This window comes from Pituophis catenifer, unplaced genomic scaffold (assembly GCF_029215685.1).
Source record: "Pituophis catenifer annectens isolate HBS135680 unplaced genomic scaffold, rPitCat1.0.hap2 SCAF_2, whole genome shotgun sequence".
NCBI lineage: Eukaryota > Metazoa > Chordata > Lepidosauria > Squamata > Colubridae > Pituophis > Pituophis catenifer.
The window spans coordinates 85,829,276-85,847,750 of NW_027256882.1; the positions used below are offsets into that span (position 1 = coordinate 85,829,276).

Consider the following 18,475-nt stretch of genomic DNA (forward strand, 5'->3'; position numbering starts at 1 on the left):
GATGATGGGAGCTGAATTCCTAATAAATCTGGACAACATCTGGAGGGAACAGTTGATATAAAATAGCTTTATATTGGAAGAAGGGCATATTCCATGTTGAAAGATTAAATGATTAATGCACTAACTGCTTATCTATTTTCCAGATAATCTTACCTAGGAGAATTGTAAAATTATTTAGTTGAAAGGGATCAGAAAGATTATAGTGCCCAACCCATTTCAATATATAGGAAGATTAATTAAATTACCCATGAGAGGTGGTTCGCATGCCTCTCCTTCAAACCCTCCATTGAACCCACAACTTCCACAGGTAGACTCTTCCACAATTGTACAAATTAAGGTTTTTTTCTGATATTTATAGTATATGAAGTCTAGGTAGCTGCAACTTAAACCCATTATTTCTGGTCATATTTTCTTTGTCCATGGAAAATAGTTCTTAACCAACTATATACCAGTAATTGACAAATGCATATCTTTTTCTTGGGGGGAAAGGGGGATAGGAAAAAAGATAGATGAAAAGTAATTCCAGACAAAAGAAGTTCCACACCAAAGACAGTTTCATCTTTTACTCCTTAAACTGGATTGGAGGGAGGGGGGGTCGGCTTTGGTGTGTTCCTTTTGAGGAAAGAAGGAATTCTAGGAGAATTCCAGGAGAGCCATAGGTGGAAGATGCTATTACCAGAATTAATAGAACTCTCACTTCGTGTGGAAAAAAATGACAGGGACATGAATTACACAAATGAAAGTCTGGGTGATACAAAAACCTTATACTGTTAGAGGGTCCGTGGATATTATCCCTTGGCTCATTTATTCTCTTGCTCCTGATAACTAATGTGACCACAGACCCCTTTATAAGATCCCTAAAGCTGCTCCCCACCCCACCCACTCCTCTGAAGGCTTGTCACATTCAGACAGTCTTTTAATCTCCTCACCTTCCTCTCTATCAGAAACCTTCTTGCTGTCTCTCATTTATCTGAAATTGCCTTGTGTGCCCTTTTGTTCCCCAGGGCTGGCTTTCTGTTCATACCGTCTGTATCTTTCAGCAGGTGGTGGAAGTCTGTGAACCTTTGGGCTGGCAGTAATCCATCTTTCCATTGTTCTGCCCTGTGGAAATACCTCTAGACACAATAGCCAAGTGCCCACTTCTCTCTTTTATTCACTCTGCTCCCTTGTCCTTTTCCATCTCAGATCAGCAGTGCACGTAGCAACTAATTCTCATTGTAATTCTAATGTTACTCTCCCTTTTAGGCTTTAAGTATTTCTTCCTCCTTCCAGCCATCATCATGCATCATTGTGTGTCTGCAAGTGTTTTGATTGCCACCACATCCAAGTAGAGAAGCTTGGTAAAAAGAAACTTCTAAGAGTTTTGCTCAATTTATATTAGCTGCTGCCATTTTGTGGCCAATCTACTTTTTTTTTTTTCATATCATCAAGTAATGCGGGATCAGAATCGATTGGCAAGATTTGCTTTCAACTTTTTAAAAATCAAGTTTGAAGAAACACAGCTATTTTTTTTTTGCCTCAACTGCTTCACTGAATTAATTAATTTGTATAGAACAAGGCTTACCAGAATTAACCTAAATACTGATGTAAATACAATTCCAGGTTATTTGAAGGTGAGAGTGAAAATTTATTCAATAGTCCTTTTGTTGCTGTGCTCCAGAATGTCACTGAAATCTCAGAAAACTAATAAGGTTACCCAACTGAAATAAGATCTTTGAAGCATCTTTTCACTGATTACTAATATCGTATTAAACCAGGCTTCTTCAACCCAGGAATCTCCAGATGGATTGGGACAGTGTTTCTCAGAATCTCCAGCCATTGTGCTATACTAAACACACTCATTTGTCCCCAATAGACATTAGTTGCATTAGGTTATCGGACATTAATACAATTGAGGGTGTCCAAAGATATTTCATGAGAAAAGTACTCCACTCCTCTGCTCGCAATAGAATACCTTATGCCACCAGGCTTGAAATTTTGGGCCTGGGCAACCTAGAACTACGCCGCCTTCGGTCTGACCTAAGCGTAGTACACAAAATTGTCTGCTACAGCGTCCTACCTGTCAATGACTACTTCAGCTTCAACCATAATAATACACGGGCAAACAATAGATACAAACTCAAAGTAAACCACTCCAAACTCGATTGCAGAAAATACGACTTCAGCAACAGAGTGGTCAACGCCTGGAATGCACTACCTGACTCTGTTGTTACATCCTCAAACCCCCAAAACTTTAACCTTAAACTGTCTACCGTGGACCTTACCCCATTCCTAAGAGGTCTGTAAGGGGGCGTGCATAAGCACACTAGCGTGCCTACCGTCCCTGTCCTACTGTCCCCATTTATTCGTACTCATTTCTTGCGTTTATTCTTATACCGGTTTATACTTATATGTTTATATGTTTAAACTTATACTTGTTTTCTCATACTTGCTTGACTAAATAAATAAATAAATAAATAAATAAATAAATAAATAAATAAGTTATAAGGTATCTTGGAAGATACAGATGAAAACCTACTGCATTTTATAAATCATTTCAGAAATTAAATCACTGTGATTTAAATTAGACTCAAGTACATCAGATGTGTGCAACTGACGTGAAGATTTTTACTGAACAGGAACCTACAAATCATGCGTTTTGAGCCGAGAATTTGAGAATAAAGTTCCTTAATCTTCATTCTATCAACACTTTTTATTTTATTTTATTTATTAAATTTGTTTGCCACCCATCTTTCAAGGTCCCCCCACCCCTGATATTTACTTACTGTTTATTCATGTAAGTACCTGATGCTCATTCACTGTCTCTCTTTAAGAATATTAATAAGAACCTCACGTACTGTAACATCTAGCTTCCCCCACCCCAAGAGCTTTGACAATTATTTAAGCCCCATGGATTTTTTGTTTGTTTGTTTGACTTCCTTATTTTAATGACGTGTAGATATATGAACCCCTTCAGCCTCCTTTTTTCATATTCTCTTTAAAAACCCACCTGTTTCTGACTGAAGGTTCTGTGCGGTGCTTTGTTCTGGCAGCCTTTGTTCTGAAGGGCATGTGAAACAGGAGGAGACTCTTTGTTTCTTGAGAGTTTGTAATCTCCTGCTGCTGATCCCCCAGGTCTGGGTTTTTGACATCAAAGTTATTTGGACAGCAACAATGACATCATACTTAGGAAAAGCTCCATTGTAAACAGCAGGAACTTCTGAAGGAAAGAGAGAAAGATGTAGGTAGTTAGAATAAGAGGAGTATCCTATTGTTACTGATAGCAAGCTACCACCAGAACTTTCTCAAGAATAAAAAGAGCCGACTCATTTCAAAATGCCACGAAGGTAAAGCTCCTGGCTCTATTGTTTGCACAGGAGAAGCTGCATGAAGTGCAAGATGATTGAGTGGGCAAGAAAGAGCAAGGGACAGAAATCTTGAGTAAGAAAAGTTTTCTGTAAAATATATGTTCCATTATTATATTAGTTAGATGGCAGATTTAGAGGGCATCAGGTTGGAGAAAACTGTCATAATACTTCCGGCTTTTAATCACAGGAGTAAAAAAAACTGTAACAAAAGGGGAACGTGCAGATTAAATAAGGATAGACTGTTACGATTTATATAAATCTTTGCGACTAGAGATGGTTTGTAAAAAGAGCACCAAGATCTCAGGAGAAACCACACTTACCTTGACAGTCACTGTCCCCCTAAGCACTGCAACATTTCTCTGGAATTGCATGCAGTCCCATGGACAGATTCAAGCCACTCTAGAAACGTTTAGAAACTGCAATCAGGTAGAATAGAGAATAGAGAACTGTTGAGGCATGGGGGGGGGGTCAAACTCTAAAAGGCTCCTGATCTTTAAAATACCACATCTCCAGCTGAGGCAGCTCCAAGCCTTTCATATGGGATTGTTGTTGATTTGTATACCATTCCCACCCTGCTTCCTGATTTAGGAAGAATGATGCTGTGGATTTTCAGAACAATTTGGGATATTTTTGCATTGTTTTGGGGTTTAGGAGTGGGAATGGAAACAATTTGCCACTCAGAGACCATCTGCATTCATTGCCACCATTAATTTTTTTTTTAAAGAAAAGTACCACCACAAATTTGTAACTGGGTGCTAAATCTGAGGTTTCACCCCAGCCCATACCTTAATTCCACAGGTGACATGCGCACCCATATCTGTGGGCACACAAGCGTTGCCCTAGCTCAGCTTCAACGTGCATGTGCACACCGGCCAGCTGATTTTCGGGCCTTCCAGCCTCACCGGATGTTGGGAAACAGGCTGTTTCTGGCCTCCGGAGGGCCTCCGGGGGGTGGGGAAGGCCGTTTTCACCCTCCCCATGCTCCTAGAAAGCCTCTGGAGCCTGTGGATGGCGAAAAAACGGGCCTACCGGGCCCACCGGGCCATTGCATGCCAAAAGCGAGGGGAATGCAGGGGGTTTGCACATGCATGCATGGTGCATTGAATTATGGGTGTGGGCATGCACATGCGCGCTCCCCCTGCTTTTGGCACACGATGGCAAAAAGGTTAGCCGTCCCTGCCTTAATCCCTCACTCTATCTAGCAATTGAGGCTGGCATGGTTAGTACTCTCCTGATCAACCTTTTCCACATGATTTCATTCTTCTATTTCTCCATGTTACTTTGATTACAAGATTATTCAGTGCTGAATGCATGATTTACACCCCATTAATATTCAGTCATATAACAATCTGGAGAATTTTGGGAGGCAATTCAGGTTCAATATAATATGACATTATCATCTAACCACTTTTAAATTTGAACAATCACCACTCCACTCTTAAAGTAATTTCCCTATAGCCCCAGCAGTATAGTAAAAGCTCAAACCATACAGCTTCAGTCCACAGTAGATCTCAAGGTTGTAGCGACAAAGTCTATTTGGGTTCTTGGAGAGTTCTGCTTTTTTCCCCCTAGAATTATTAATTAAATCGGTCCCCTGAATTGAAATGGTGGAGATAAATTATTGCCTCTTTCTAGATCAGCCCTTTGACGTTTAGATCTTGGTGACTGTAACTATCTTGGTTTCCCTGTTTACAAAATTGAAGAAATATAATGGGACATCAAGTCATTTATTGCTGATGAATTTTCTGTAAATGAAGAGTCAGAGGGAAATAAACAAAAAACTCTAAAGTTCATAGGGAGACTGCTGAACAGACATGGTGGCTGCAGAGGCAGATGCTGTAGAGAGATGGAAAGTGCTGGAGGCAATGAGGGTCACAGCTGCCAAGAGTTGGACTGGGAAGAGATCAGAGCAAATAGGCCTGATGGATGCACAGATGCTAGAGAAACAGGCATGGCTTTGAGGCCCATATTATTATTATTATTATTATTATTATTATTATTATTATTATTATTATTATTATTTAATCTTTAGTGAGATTCACAGCCTTTGAGGCTGCTTAAGAGGTCAGCAGCTTGAGTCCTAATCAAGGACCTAGGAACTGTTAAGTTATCGTCGGAGGATGTAAACTGTTCCGAGTAAGGTGGTTTTTTGTAGAGTCAAAATGTTCAAGTCCGGTAAATTTAGAATTTCTAAATAGCAGGGTAGCCCTTTGGGTATTGCTCCAAGGGCTCCAATTACAATCGGGACAACACACAATTTCTTTTTCCACAGTCGCTCAACTTCAATTTGCAAGTCCCGGTACTTTGTGATTTTTTTATGGATGTATGACGGTGTTATAGATATTGTTGCAGGATGGAAGCTATTCTATGTAAAGCCGCCTTCTGCAATTGACTGATGGCAAATTTGTCAATGCCTATGGTGTTCTAGTGGTGCTCCAGTTGTTTTGGGATTGCACCCAAGGCGCCTATTACTATTGGTACTACTCTTGCTTGCCTTTGCCATAGTCATTCTATTTCTATTTGAAGGTCTTTCTATTTTGTTATCTTCTCCAGTTATTTATCTTCTATTCTTCTGTCTCCAGGCACTGCCACATCCACTATCCAGACTTTTTTGTCTTTCTTATCGACAACTGTTAAGTCCAGGGTGTTATGTGGCAGGTGCCTGTCTGTCTGGATTCTGAAGTCCCAGAGCAATTTAACTTCTTCATTTTCTATGATGTTTTCTATTTTATAGTCCAACCAATTCTTGCTTACAGGCAAATGATATTTCTTGCAGATCTTCCAATGCACTATTGTTGCTACTTTGTCATGCTGCTGCTTGTAGTCAGTTTGTTCAATCTTCTTGCAGCAGTTTACCAGGTGGTCCACTGTTTCTTCAGCTTCTTTGCATAGGCGGCACTTACTGTCTGTTGCTGTCTTCTCAATTCTGGCTTTGTATACATTTGTCCCTAAGTCTTGGTCTTGTGCAGCCAGAATTAATCATGCAGTCTCTTTCTTTAACTTTCCTGCTCTTAGCCATTGCCAGGTCTTGTTATTATCTACTTTCCCTGCTACTTTTTTCATGTACTGGCCATATAGTGCTTTGATGATGATGATGACAATGATGATGATGATTGTTGTTGTTTTTGTTGTTGTTGTTACAATCAGATTCAGATTTAGATTTAGATTATGTGTGCCTTTGAGTCAGTCTTGACTCCTGGCAACTGCTCGGATTAGTCCTTGCAGTTTTCTTGCCAGGATTTTGGAAGAGGTTTGTCATTATCTCCTTCCAAGGGTTGAGATAGAGTGACTGGCCCAAGGTAATCCAGATGGGTTAATATCTAAGACAGGATTAGAACTCCCAATACATCTATATACCAAACAGACCCACAGATGTGCAGAGTTATTTGTTAGGTATGTATTTCCAATCTTTGCCTTAGCAACTCAAGGCAGCATCAATAGTGATTCTTCTCCACAACCACAATCCTATGGGGTAGAGCGGGCTAACAGAGTGACTGACCCAAAGTCACCCAGTAAAGCACCAAGGCTCAGAGCAGACTTAAAGCTGGGTCTCCATGATCATATTCACTTTACACTACTCCATACTATAATGATTGCTGTTTCCATTGTTCCCAGATACATCATAACAACTTTCCAGGAAAGGCATTTTGGAGTACAAAAAAAAAACGGAGAGAATTGTTGTTTTTTGTCAATATTCAAATTTATTTTAAAAAGAAGGCAAAGCATTTCCATAAAACACCATTTCCATTCCCAAGTCCCTCCAAAACTGTTCAAAGCAGATCTGCTGATCATCTTCACTTCTGCTGCTCTTAAAATCAAAAGGCATTGAGCCAATCAATACTCTCTCCAACTGATGAATTGGAGCCCACATAAACAAACCTTCATTCAATCCGGACCCATCAGGTCTTTGAGATAGGCCAGGCGAAGGTTCAGACCTGCAGGGATTCCAGGAATATTAATTTATTATTGTAGGGCCGTGATGGCAAACCTATGCCACGCGTGCCACAGGTGGCACGCAGAGCCATGTCGCCTGGCACACCAGCTCAGTTGCAGTGTGCGCCGGCCAGCTGATTTTCAGGCCTTCTGGGCTCACCAGAAGTAGGGAAGTCTGGAGTGCCTGGGGGGGAAAGCCCGTTTTTCTTTCTCACCTGGCTCCAGATCCTCTCTGTGCACCTGGGGAGGGAAAAAACAGCCTTCCCCACCCCTCTCTAGGAGTCTTTGGAGGCTGGGGACAGCAAAAAAGTCACTTCCTGTCCAACTGGAAGTTGGGAAGCGGGCCTTTTCTGACCTCCAGAGGGCTTCTGAGGGCTTCTCCAGATGCATAGAGAGGATCTGGAGCCAGGTGAGAAAGAAAAACGGGCCTACTGGGCCAGGAGCGGGGGAGAGGGGGTCGTGCACGGGGTGGGGCGCATAGAATTATGGGGTGTGGGCACGCACATGTCCGAACCTCCCCTGCTCGCCCCCTTCCTGGCACGCGATGGCAAAAAGGTTAGCCATCACTGTTGTAGGGTATATTAATAGAATCTTCAAAGCTTGCTCTAGTTTCTCTTTATCCGGTATTGTAATAAAATCAGGCAGGATTATTCTGTGTTTCTTTCTTATGTTTCTCTCCATCCCTGAACCCTGTAATCTCTTCTCCAAATCCTTCCTTAATGGCTTGCTCCTTCCTTCCTCTGAAGAGTTCCTACTTCTCTTAATACTCCTCACCCTGAAGATCAGCTTAAAATGTCCTAGTGTCCAGACCACTATATCTCATGGAATAACACAAGTTCCCTTACCTCCTCTTCACACCTCCCAATTAATTGCTAGTACTCTCACTCCATGCACTAAGTAATTTTAAATGTTTTTGCTTGGCCGTAAAAAAAAAATTCAAGAATTTATAGAGAGGGAAACTGTCTACCTCTTAACTCAGGGGTGTCAAACTCAATTTCACTGTGGGCTGCATCAGGGTTGTGTTTGACCTCGGAGGGCCGGGGGGGGTAGGCATGCCATGGTGGGTGTGACCAGTGGTGGGCGTGGCCAGTAGTGGGCATGACATGGGACTCATGCCGGGGACACCTGTAGTGGCCAAGTGCTAATGCAGGACTTCTCTAAGACCTTCCCTCACTCTCATTATAATCTTCCTTCCTTCCTTCCATCCATCCATCCTTTTCTTCTTTTTCCTTCCCTCTTCATTCTCCTTTTTTCTTCCTTCCCCTCTTTCCTTATTTTTCCTTCCTTGCTCTCTTCCCATCTTTCCTTCTTTTTCTTTGTCTTTCCTCTCTCCCTTTCTCCTTTCCTGTCCCTTCTTGCATGTCAAATGGAAAAGGGGAAACATTTCTCCTTTTGTTTTTAATTTATTTTGATAGCCCTCTACCATCAAAAACAGAGCCCATTTTTGCTGCAGAGGGCTGCAGGTGGCCGTTGCAGCTGAAAACGGGTGCATGTGGTCCTTTGCTGTTTCCAGGCTTGCTCCGTGGGCTGGATCTAAGCATCCCATGGGCCGAATCCGGCATGCGGGCCTTGAGTTTAACACCCCTGTCTTAACTGCTATTTATTGTAACTGTTGTATTATTTGTTATAATACAATTGTTAGTTAATAAGGTATTTGTAATTTGTCCCATGTTCTACCTGCATCCATATAAACAAACTGTCTTCCCCTCCCTCTTTCCACCTTAACCCAATTTAAATCCTACACTAGTTTATACAATCTGATGAAGAAAGCTGAAATGCAAAAACAGCTTATGTCTTCCAGTAACATTTGTTAGTTGGAAATGGGCTGCAGGATTCCTGATTTTTCCCACCAAGCTCTCCTCCTACAATGTCTAGGCGCCTTTGTAGTTTCTTTTCTGCTGAAATTTAGATTCAAAACTCTTAAGAACAGGGATAATTTTTTCTTGTGCTTATGGATGGATGAAAAAAGAAGAATGTAAAGTATCAGACTTGTTCTGCATATGAGAAGAATGTACTTGATCACTGAAAATATGTTTATTCAAGCAACTAAAACTGAAATAGAAATGTTTAAAAATGGACTTCCACCTGCCTTAGCTTAGATTTGGAAGTGAATCTTATGTCAGAAGATATGGGAATTCAGCTTCGATATCTCTTTCCCTGTGTGTTTTTCTGTGTACCCCCTATGTGTGCACATGAAGACTATGTAAATTCATGTTCAGGTTTTACAGGCTTTTGGAGATCAATATTAAAAAGTATTGATTGGGGGAGAGTTGCAGATGATTCACCCCACATACTAGCAAATCTTCATCAGCAGGAGAGATGGATGCTATGCAGTATTTGTAGCCTGTGTAGGATTTGAACTTGGGGAAGTTGGACATTGGAAGTTTACTGGAGGTATTAATTAGTTGATTGCTGGAATGGAGTTGGTTCTATTTTGATGGGTCCACTCTATCTGCTTGCTCTGGGTGGCCTGGATTAGGCATCTGCTTGGGTGGTCCATCACATCCAATGAATGTTGCCACTCAGTCAGGTGTCTGAAAGAAGCCAGTGACTGCTGGCAATTGGTGGTGAGGCAGAAGAGGAGAAGATGCTCTTACACATCACCTGTCAAGTTAAAGAAGTAGGAGATGGTGCCAAACCAGGTCAGCTGAGTTGAATCCAACCAAACTAATGGCTCAAGGCCCTCCTTAAACATGATGATTGTATTGGCTTATCTTAATAGAACTTCTGGATCTTGGATAGGAAGCTGTTTGGGAATGGTGCAATCAAAATTTAGTGAACTTGAGCTTAGTTAACTCATTGTAGCCTCCATCAAGTGTGCCTAATAATGGATTAAAAAGTTCAAAAGATGATGCTAAAAAAATTCTAACATTAATTTTATGTGTGTGTGTGTTTTTTTTAAGGTTATTATTTTGAAATTCCTTCCATTGGCGCTATCCGAATCAACACTCAGGTAAGAAAAGACAGAATGTGAACTCAGTCCAAAATATTTCATCTGTGATGAGGATTAGGAGGCAATACTGTAGAGCTAGAATTTGGGGTTTTTGTTTTTATCACAACTGCATGGAAGGCAGCACTGAGGCTTGCATTGAAAATCAGGAGAAATTGCCACCCACTTTTTTTTCTTCAGTAGAAGTCTGTTTAATACAAATTTTGAATTCAGTCCTATATATTTGAGAATGTAAAAGAGAGATCCATTTGTAAGTCATCTCACTTACTAGAATAATTCCAGGTACATTTGTTCGTTTGTTAGCAGTCTAAATCAATTCACTACAAAATGAAGGTATCTATCTATCTGTCTGTCTGTCTGTCTGTCTGTCTATCTATCTATTAAATTTATGTAACTATATAAATTCATATCATATCACTAAAGGTGACTCTGGGTGGCTCATAACTAAACAGAAAACCATGTATCACAATGCCTATGGAGATTCTCAGTCATCTAGATCATGGTCATCTCAATGTACTTTTTTAAAAGGCAACTGGTCTGTGTCTTTTCCTTGAGGAAGAAGACGTTTCGCTTCTCATCCAAGAAGTTTCTTTAGTTCTGACAACTGAAGAAGCTTCTTGGAAGTGAAACATCTTCTTCCTCAAGGAAAAGACATAATTCAGTTGCCTTTTGAAAAAGCACATTTGCGATGTGTATCACAATGATACTATAAAAGATAAAATGGGGGTGCCACTTTGGGGGGGATAGGGTACCTCTGTCAACTCTGGAACTGGGTCATAAGTACCATTTGGGGGCGGGGTCCATCATAACTGTAAATTGTCTTTAAATGAGGACTACCTGTAGCCCAGTAAGAACTTACTGTAATTTATATAAACCTGCATACTGTAGTAGTTAAATAAGTCCATTGTTTTTCTTAGTCCTTGCGGGAACTACTGTTGATTGCAAACCCTAACTGAAGAACTGCATAGAGAAAGTGATAGAAGGCATTGTTCAGAATTTAGTTTTTGAGAAAATGTTTCTAATGTTCTCATTTCAAAAGAATTCAGGTTTTTATTTAAGTTCAGTCCTGAATCTGGCAACCGTGCTGAACTGAAATATGAATTCCTGACAGGCTATAACACAGGAAAGGATCAGCCCCATCGCAACATGAATTGACTTTGAATGAATAAGGTGATACTAATAAACTCAGTCAGTTTCAGCCTTTCTGAAACATTTTTGTCTCCTGACAGAGGAATCTGAAGTTCCAGCAAATGTCTCCAGTCTTCCAATCAGAGCTGTTTTATCTGGCAATATCATGAATTGCCTTGTTCTGTGTGCAAAGGACCATTGTTTTAAATAAAGCCATAGCCATTTCCTTAAGAGGAATATCTTCCATACATCCTGTATTTCCATATTACTACTACACAGTAGAGATCTGCTCTACTGCAGTAGATTCATGTAATGTGCATGTAACTTTGCAAGTTGTCTTAATTACTTCTTCGGTACTCCTGTTCTGCCATTTTCTTGGCTCACAAGAATGTGTTAGTTCGCCTCTTGCAACAGCCTCACATTCTCCCTAATTTGATCATCTTCATACAAAGCTCCACTAATATCCAAACCAGCAGAGAGTCTTGCTCACGAAGGAAGTGCTTGTGTGCAGGGACTTATATTTATGTGGCTAATTATTAAAACTTTGTGCCTGAATCAGCATGCCGAGGAACAAGCCAAATTGCCAGATCTGTCAAGCTATTAAAGCCGACAGGCAGCATGTGAGAAAAAGAGCATGGCATGAGTTATTAGTGCCCTGGAAATGGGGTGACGAGGCAGAGCTAATAGCTTTCCATTCAAATGATGCCTGAATCTTCAAGCATAAAGGCACAGGGAAAATGGGGGAAGTAGAGGAAAGTGAGGCAGAGGGCTTTGTGCATCTGTACGCGTGTATAAATTCTGTGGGAAAACTTACCTGGGTCATTCTTGCAACACAGAAACAATCTGTAGTTTTTGTCTGAACTTCTTCTAGGAGCCCATTTTTGGAATAATTGTTCCCCCAGCCTCCTGATTTTCAAAACCCAGGAAGAAAATACACAAACTTGATGTTATTTAGATGGATAACCCAACTGTTTAGCTTCAGTAGCACTTTGAAAAACGATTTCTTTTAACGCTTAAAACTAATGAGCATTTCTGCCCTTGTGATAGCCCCTGTCTGCTTTTTTCCAGCTGTTACATATGCCAACTGATGCATGCAGCATTTCAATAAAAGTCAGTGAAAAGGATAGGTAGAAGAATTAATGTTAAGCCAAGTTCATATATGCTAAAAAGAGTGGAAAACCACCCTTCCTTCCTATCCCATTTGGGGGGAATGGGGATGAACCTGATGTATTAGTGAACTGAAGGCATGATACTGAGTCAGAATTGCTTTGTACAAACCAAGGCTTAGAATACTTCCAGGAGGTTTCAATTATAAGAACAGGATATAATCATGCTATGTGGTAATAGCAAATTCAGGCTCCCAGTGTGGATCCATATGGTGCCATCCATACATAAGAGGGGGATTATTGACAAAATAAAAAATAAATAGAAAACCTCCTGAGGTTTGCAAAGCAATAAACCAAAAATTAAATTAAATTAAAATAAAATAAACAATAAAATAAAATAATAAAATAAAATAATAAAATAAAATAAAATAATGTCAAATCAAATCTTCCCATTAGAGTTCAAGGCAAGAATGCTGGCTGGATTGTTGGTGGAGAATATGAGGCAGAAATGGGATGCAAAGGAACACCAAAAAAAAATTCCTGGCTGGCTGATTTATAACAAACAATTCTGCAGTGTTGTAATACTGTAATGTGATACTTAAAGAATCAGTCCAGTTCAATTGTTAGAGCAGAGGTGGGGTCCCTTTATGACTTGTGGATTTCAACTCCCAACCAGTAATTACAGGACCTTAAACCCAACCAGAATGATTTCAGGCAGTGCTATTTTTCTACCTCCACCTAAGTAGATCTCAACGATCCATACCAAATCTGTACAGTTTACCATCACTAGATTATAAACATCTGTATTGTAGATGGACATAGTATTTTCCAGGAGCAGCTAGACACCAAAGCTCCCAACAATTTAATCCCTTGGGCTCACAGCAGGGGTGGGCTGCTGGAGGTTTGCAGGGGTTCGGGAGAACCTCTAGCTAAGATTCTGTGCCATTCGGAGAACCCCCAAATCCTACTCCTGGCTGGCCCCACCCACCCTGTCCTGCCCCTCCCAGGAATCCCCACATGGCCCATTTTAGATGCAGGTAAGTGCAAGATGCGCGCGGAGGCTCGGGGAGAGTGAAAAACGGGCCTACCAGAAGTTCAGGAAAGCAGAAAACGGGCTCATTTCTGGCCTCCCGAGGGCCTTCGGAGCCTGGGGAGGCCATTTTCGCCCACCCAAAGGCTCGAGGAAAGCCTCCGGAGCCCAGGGAGGGCAAAAACGCCCCCCACCATTATGCAGGAGGCCAACTAGGCCACGCCCACCATGGCCATGCCCACTCAGGAACTGGGCAGAGAAACCCTTGCTAAAATTTTTGAAGCCCAACCAGGGCTCACAGTAGATGAGATTTGGATCCTATATAGTAAAAAATGCTCCACATTTTGGAACTTACAAACATCCACTGAGAACCACTATATTTCTGTTTTGTATGTGTGTGGAAATTATTTTTATAGTTTCTTCCCTTATTACAATTTGATCTTATTTTGATTTTTGAGTTATTGATTCTAGCTCTTTTTCATAATTGCACTATTATGTTAGGGTTAGTTAGGGTTATTATACCCTAACTCTAACTTCAATATGACATTTAAAAATATTTTTGCACTGAATTTCCATTGATTAGTGCAGTATTTTGAATTCAGCATCACATACATAATATTTAAAAATAAATGTCATGAAAAATGTAACAACTGTAGAGTTAATATTGCTTAATTGAAGCATATACATTACGTCTTCTAGGAACTTAATGTGCTCCAAGCCCTGTCAGCCTAGGACAGTGATGGCGAACCTATGGCACACATGCCAGAGGTGGCACACAGCGCCGTCTCTGTGGGCACGTGAGCCGTCACCCCAGCTCCGCTCTGCCGCTCTGACTCCCGCCGGTCAGCTGGTCTTTGGGTCTCTGACATGCATGCGTGGGAATGGGGCTTATGTGGGGGCATGCATGGAAGCAGGTACATGCGTGGGGGTGGATCACACACACATTGCATTTTGGAGGTTCAGGTGCACGTGCAATTGTGCACATGCGCACACGCTTTGGGCACTTGGTCCAGAAAAGGTTAGCCATCACTGGCCTAGGAAGTCAAGATACATTGCCTATTGCAATAGCCCTAACTGAATCTGTATATATATATATATGTTAGAAAAGAAAAAAGCCCAGAACCGAGTAGATGAGATTCTACTGAGCTGGAGCTACAAAAAAAAAACCTTGGCTACGTAGGGAAAACCTGGCTAGAAGAAAAACATATATATATATATATATATATATATATATATATATATATATATATATATATATATATATATATATATATATATATATATATATATATTATATTATATTATATTATATTATATTATATTATATTATATTTTTCAATTTATATACCGCCCTTCTCCCTAAGGACTCAGGGCGGTGCACAGCCAGGTCTTGGATTCTCCTTATCTCTGGGGGCAACTGATTCCAGAGGGTAGGTGCCCCCACAGAGAAGGCCCTCCCCCAGGGGTCACCAGCCTACATTGTTTGGCTGATGGCACCCTGAGGAGGCCCTCTCTGTGGGAGCGCACGGATCGATGGGAGGTCGTCGGTAGCAGCAGGCGGTCTCGAAGATGCCTACTTCAAAGGAGCAGATCTGGGAGTTGAAGTCAACAAGTCATAAACGGGCCATAGTTCCCCACCCTTGGATTAGAAGGTCAGTGGCCTGGGGTTGCACAGATGGGGGTTCAAGATCTGAAAGAGACAGGCCAAGACCATTTCCATTTTTTCCCCTCTTATTTCCATTTTTCCCCATTTTTTTTCTCTTATTTTCGTTTTTTTTTCTTATTTCATTCAAGACAAAGACAGAAATAAGCAAGGTGGATATAAACCAAGCTGCCTCAGAATACTGACATAATTTTACTTTTTACCAGTTTCATAATTGCTATTTTTTGCATTCTTTAGCCATTTATTTCCTACCAACTTGTAGCCTGACACAATAAGGTGTTGTTGTTGTTTTTGTTCTTAGACTTGCATTTGTTCTCAAAAGCATTGAGTCTTAACACTATATAATGTGAGCCTAAAATATGTTGCTTCCTAACAATACATTCCCCAATTCCCAGGTCCTAATTCCTTGTACTACTCCTGTTCGTCACTCTTAAGTCTAAAGAAAGGGCTTAGTTAATTAACTGACATTTTACTATCTGCTCTCAGGTGGAAGAGATGACAGACGGTTATTTTTCTGGCAGGTATATCTATGATATTCTTATTTTTGGTGACTTTCAATGCCAGTCAAACTTTGGGGTCATTTGGCCATGTCTTCTCACAGTGTTTTTCCTTTCACCACTCTTCTTCCCAAAGTTGCTGAGAATACTTCAGTGACTATTCCTCAAATCTTATTCAGTGCCTATAAATCCTAATCAATGTCAACTGCTCAGCCCTATTTTAGATTTACTAGCCAACCTTACTGTGGATAGAAAACAATAGTATATACTCTAACCTCAACAGCTATTAAAGCTATTTAGTCCATTTTAACTACCAGCCACTTCCTTCACTGTTCAGCTTCTTCTCCCCAGAATTCTCTCAGACCTTGATATATTCTTCTGGAAAAGACTGATGTCAAGTCCATATGAACTCCCTCCTCTTGTGAACAGTTTGTCCTATAAGAAGCTAAACCATCTTATTCCTAGCTCCTGATCAGCAAAATCCAAAGCTTAAAAAAGAATTTGTGGAGTAATCGCCATCCTACTTCACACACAGATGTGGATCTGTGGTCAGCACCAAAGAAAAGTTGAATGCTGGCTTGTCATAGTTATATTGAAAGGTATGTATCCCTGGTTAGTTCAGAATCTCACAGGATAACCACAGCACACTGTCTTACCTGTGCTAATTCCAATGAATAATAAAAGCTAATCTCCTGTTAAGAAATATGGAATACAGACTGAAGAAATACAGCAGTACGTTGAAGAACCAGAAACTGCAATCCTATGATCTCTGCAATTGATGGCTAGAAACTAGAGAATAGCTGAGATCTTCTTCCTCCAGTCTGCCTTTGAAGGAAGAAATCTAACTTTAGATTGCCATTCTGGTTTCCAAGACCTGTGCCTCTCTGATATTGAATCCTTGCTGCATATTAGCAAATGCAAAGAAAATTCATAGTATTGTGGGCAGTTTATCAGAAACCGTTTAACTCCACAAAAAGCACATCTCTCATGTTCCCAGACACAGTTGTGAACAAGCAGGATCATGCTTGATAATTTCCCCTCAAAGCAAACATTTCAAGCCCAGCCCAGCCTTGTGTGGAATAAAGTGTGACACTAGATTGTTCCTCTTAGCACAGAGTGAAAAGAAGTGTGTGATTGGGGGATGATAGGCAAGCAGCTGCTGTGCAGATGGTGCTGCTGTTAGGTTTGGGAGGGAGATTAAATTGGCTGTCACTGGGGTGCTTTCCAAAATCCAGATCTCCTGAAGTGGCTAGAATATAAACAAGAGGTTGTCAAAAAGCTTCCAAAAGGTTCCAAAAAATGTTGAGATGAGGATTCTGACTCCACAAGAGGACTAAAGCTATGCTTTATTGAGATAAGCTATATTAACAGAATCTTGCAATCTGATTTTTTCCCTCCCCTCCCTCTTATAGGGCAGTGATGACTAACCTTTTTGCCGTTGCGTGCCAAAAGCAGGGGGAGGCTGGGGGGGGGTCACGCACGTGCGTGCCCACACCCATAATTCAATGTGCCCTGTCACCCGCGCATGAGCGTGCGACCCCCTGCGCTCCCCCTGCTTTTGGCACATGATGGCATGGTGGACTCAGGAGGCCCGTTTTTTTGCCCTCCCCAGGCTCCAGAGGCTTTCTAGGAGCCTGGGGAGGGCGAAAACAGCCTTCCCCACCCCCTTGGAGGCCCTTCGGAGGCTGGAAACAGCCCCTTTCCTGACTTCCGGTGGGCCCGGAAGGCCCGAAAATCAGTTGGCTGACGTGCGCATGCGTGCTGGAGCTGAGCTAGGGCAACGCTCGTGTGCCCACAGATATGGCTCCAGGTGCCACCTGTGGCACGCGTGCCATAGGCTCGCCATCACAGCTCTAGGGAGTCAGGGAGGAGTCATCCTGTCTCCTTTCCCAGGGCTCAGGGTATGCTTCTCCCCCTTTTGTTTTCATAGTGGCTTCTACATATTTTCTCCAGGCCTTCTCCATGGCTCTCTACATTTCCTAGACAATCAATATCTTCTCAAAGGACTTCATTCTTTCCCTGTTTCTGGATTGTATTTGACATCTTCCAGAATGCTAAGACATAGATTAAATGGAAATCATCAGAAACATTCGGCCGCCCATACTGAACAAGGCTTACCATATTTTGACTGACCAAGCCCACAAAAATCAATATTGTCCGATTCTAACCACTTCTTTTCTAGGTCGCGTCTGGCATTCCTTGTTGGAATATCTTCTGATTAGAAGCAAAATGCATTTCTGTGTAGCTCAGCAGGATCCTGTACAGTTTTACAGCAAAGTATTTAGCATGTCCACTCCCCCTTAGGGAACTATAAAGGTTAATAGCTCATTACTGAATATTTATTTCTGGTGACGCGAGTCCAGATTTTGACAGGAGCTTCCCCTCTGGGTTGCCAATTCATACTTCTCTGCATGCGGAGAAGACAATATTCAATGGTGTAAGTATGCCATCTGGTGGACGTTGCCCAACATTATAGCCCATTATCTCAGAAAAAAATCCCTAATGTCACCTTGAGAATCTTGTCATTTGCCCAGGGACTGGGAAGAGAGGTGCCAATTAAGCAAAGGGATAATGAAGTGAGAAGAAGGATTGCTTAATTCTTTCTCCTTCTCTTGATACTCTGGCCTCCTCATGCTTTGTTCCTTCATGGACAGAAAAGATAGTGGAAACGGATTCTAAAACTCCCCTCCTCCCCCCCACCACCTTCTTAGTTTAAATTCATTGTTCCAGAACAATCTTTCCAAATGTGCTCTGGTTATCTTAGGGATTTTTTTTATTACCTTGCATTAAACTATGGTATAGACATGCCTGCCAATATCTT

The 18,475-nt window shown here is 41.3% G+C and overlaps 1 protein-coding gene across 1 annotated transcript in view; it reads left to right on the forward strand.

Moving 5' to 3' along the window:
* The window catches only part of CACNA2D2 (calcium voltage-gated channel auxiliary subunit alpha2delta 2), a 655,759-nt gene that overhangs the window by 566,328 nt on the left and 70,956 nt on the right, over positions 1 to 18,475 (forward strand). Inside the window, exon 14 of the mRNA XM_070933719.1 lies at positions 10,184 to 10,233. Within this exon, the coding sequence (XP_070789820.1) occupies positions 10,184 to 10,233 (50 nt within the window). The remainder of the gene's footprint in view (positions 1 to 10,183; positions 10,234 to 18,475) is intronic.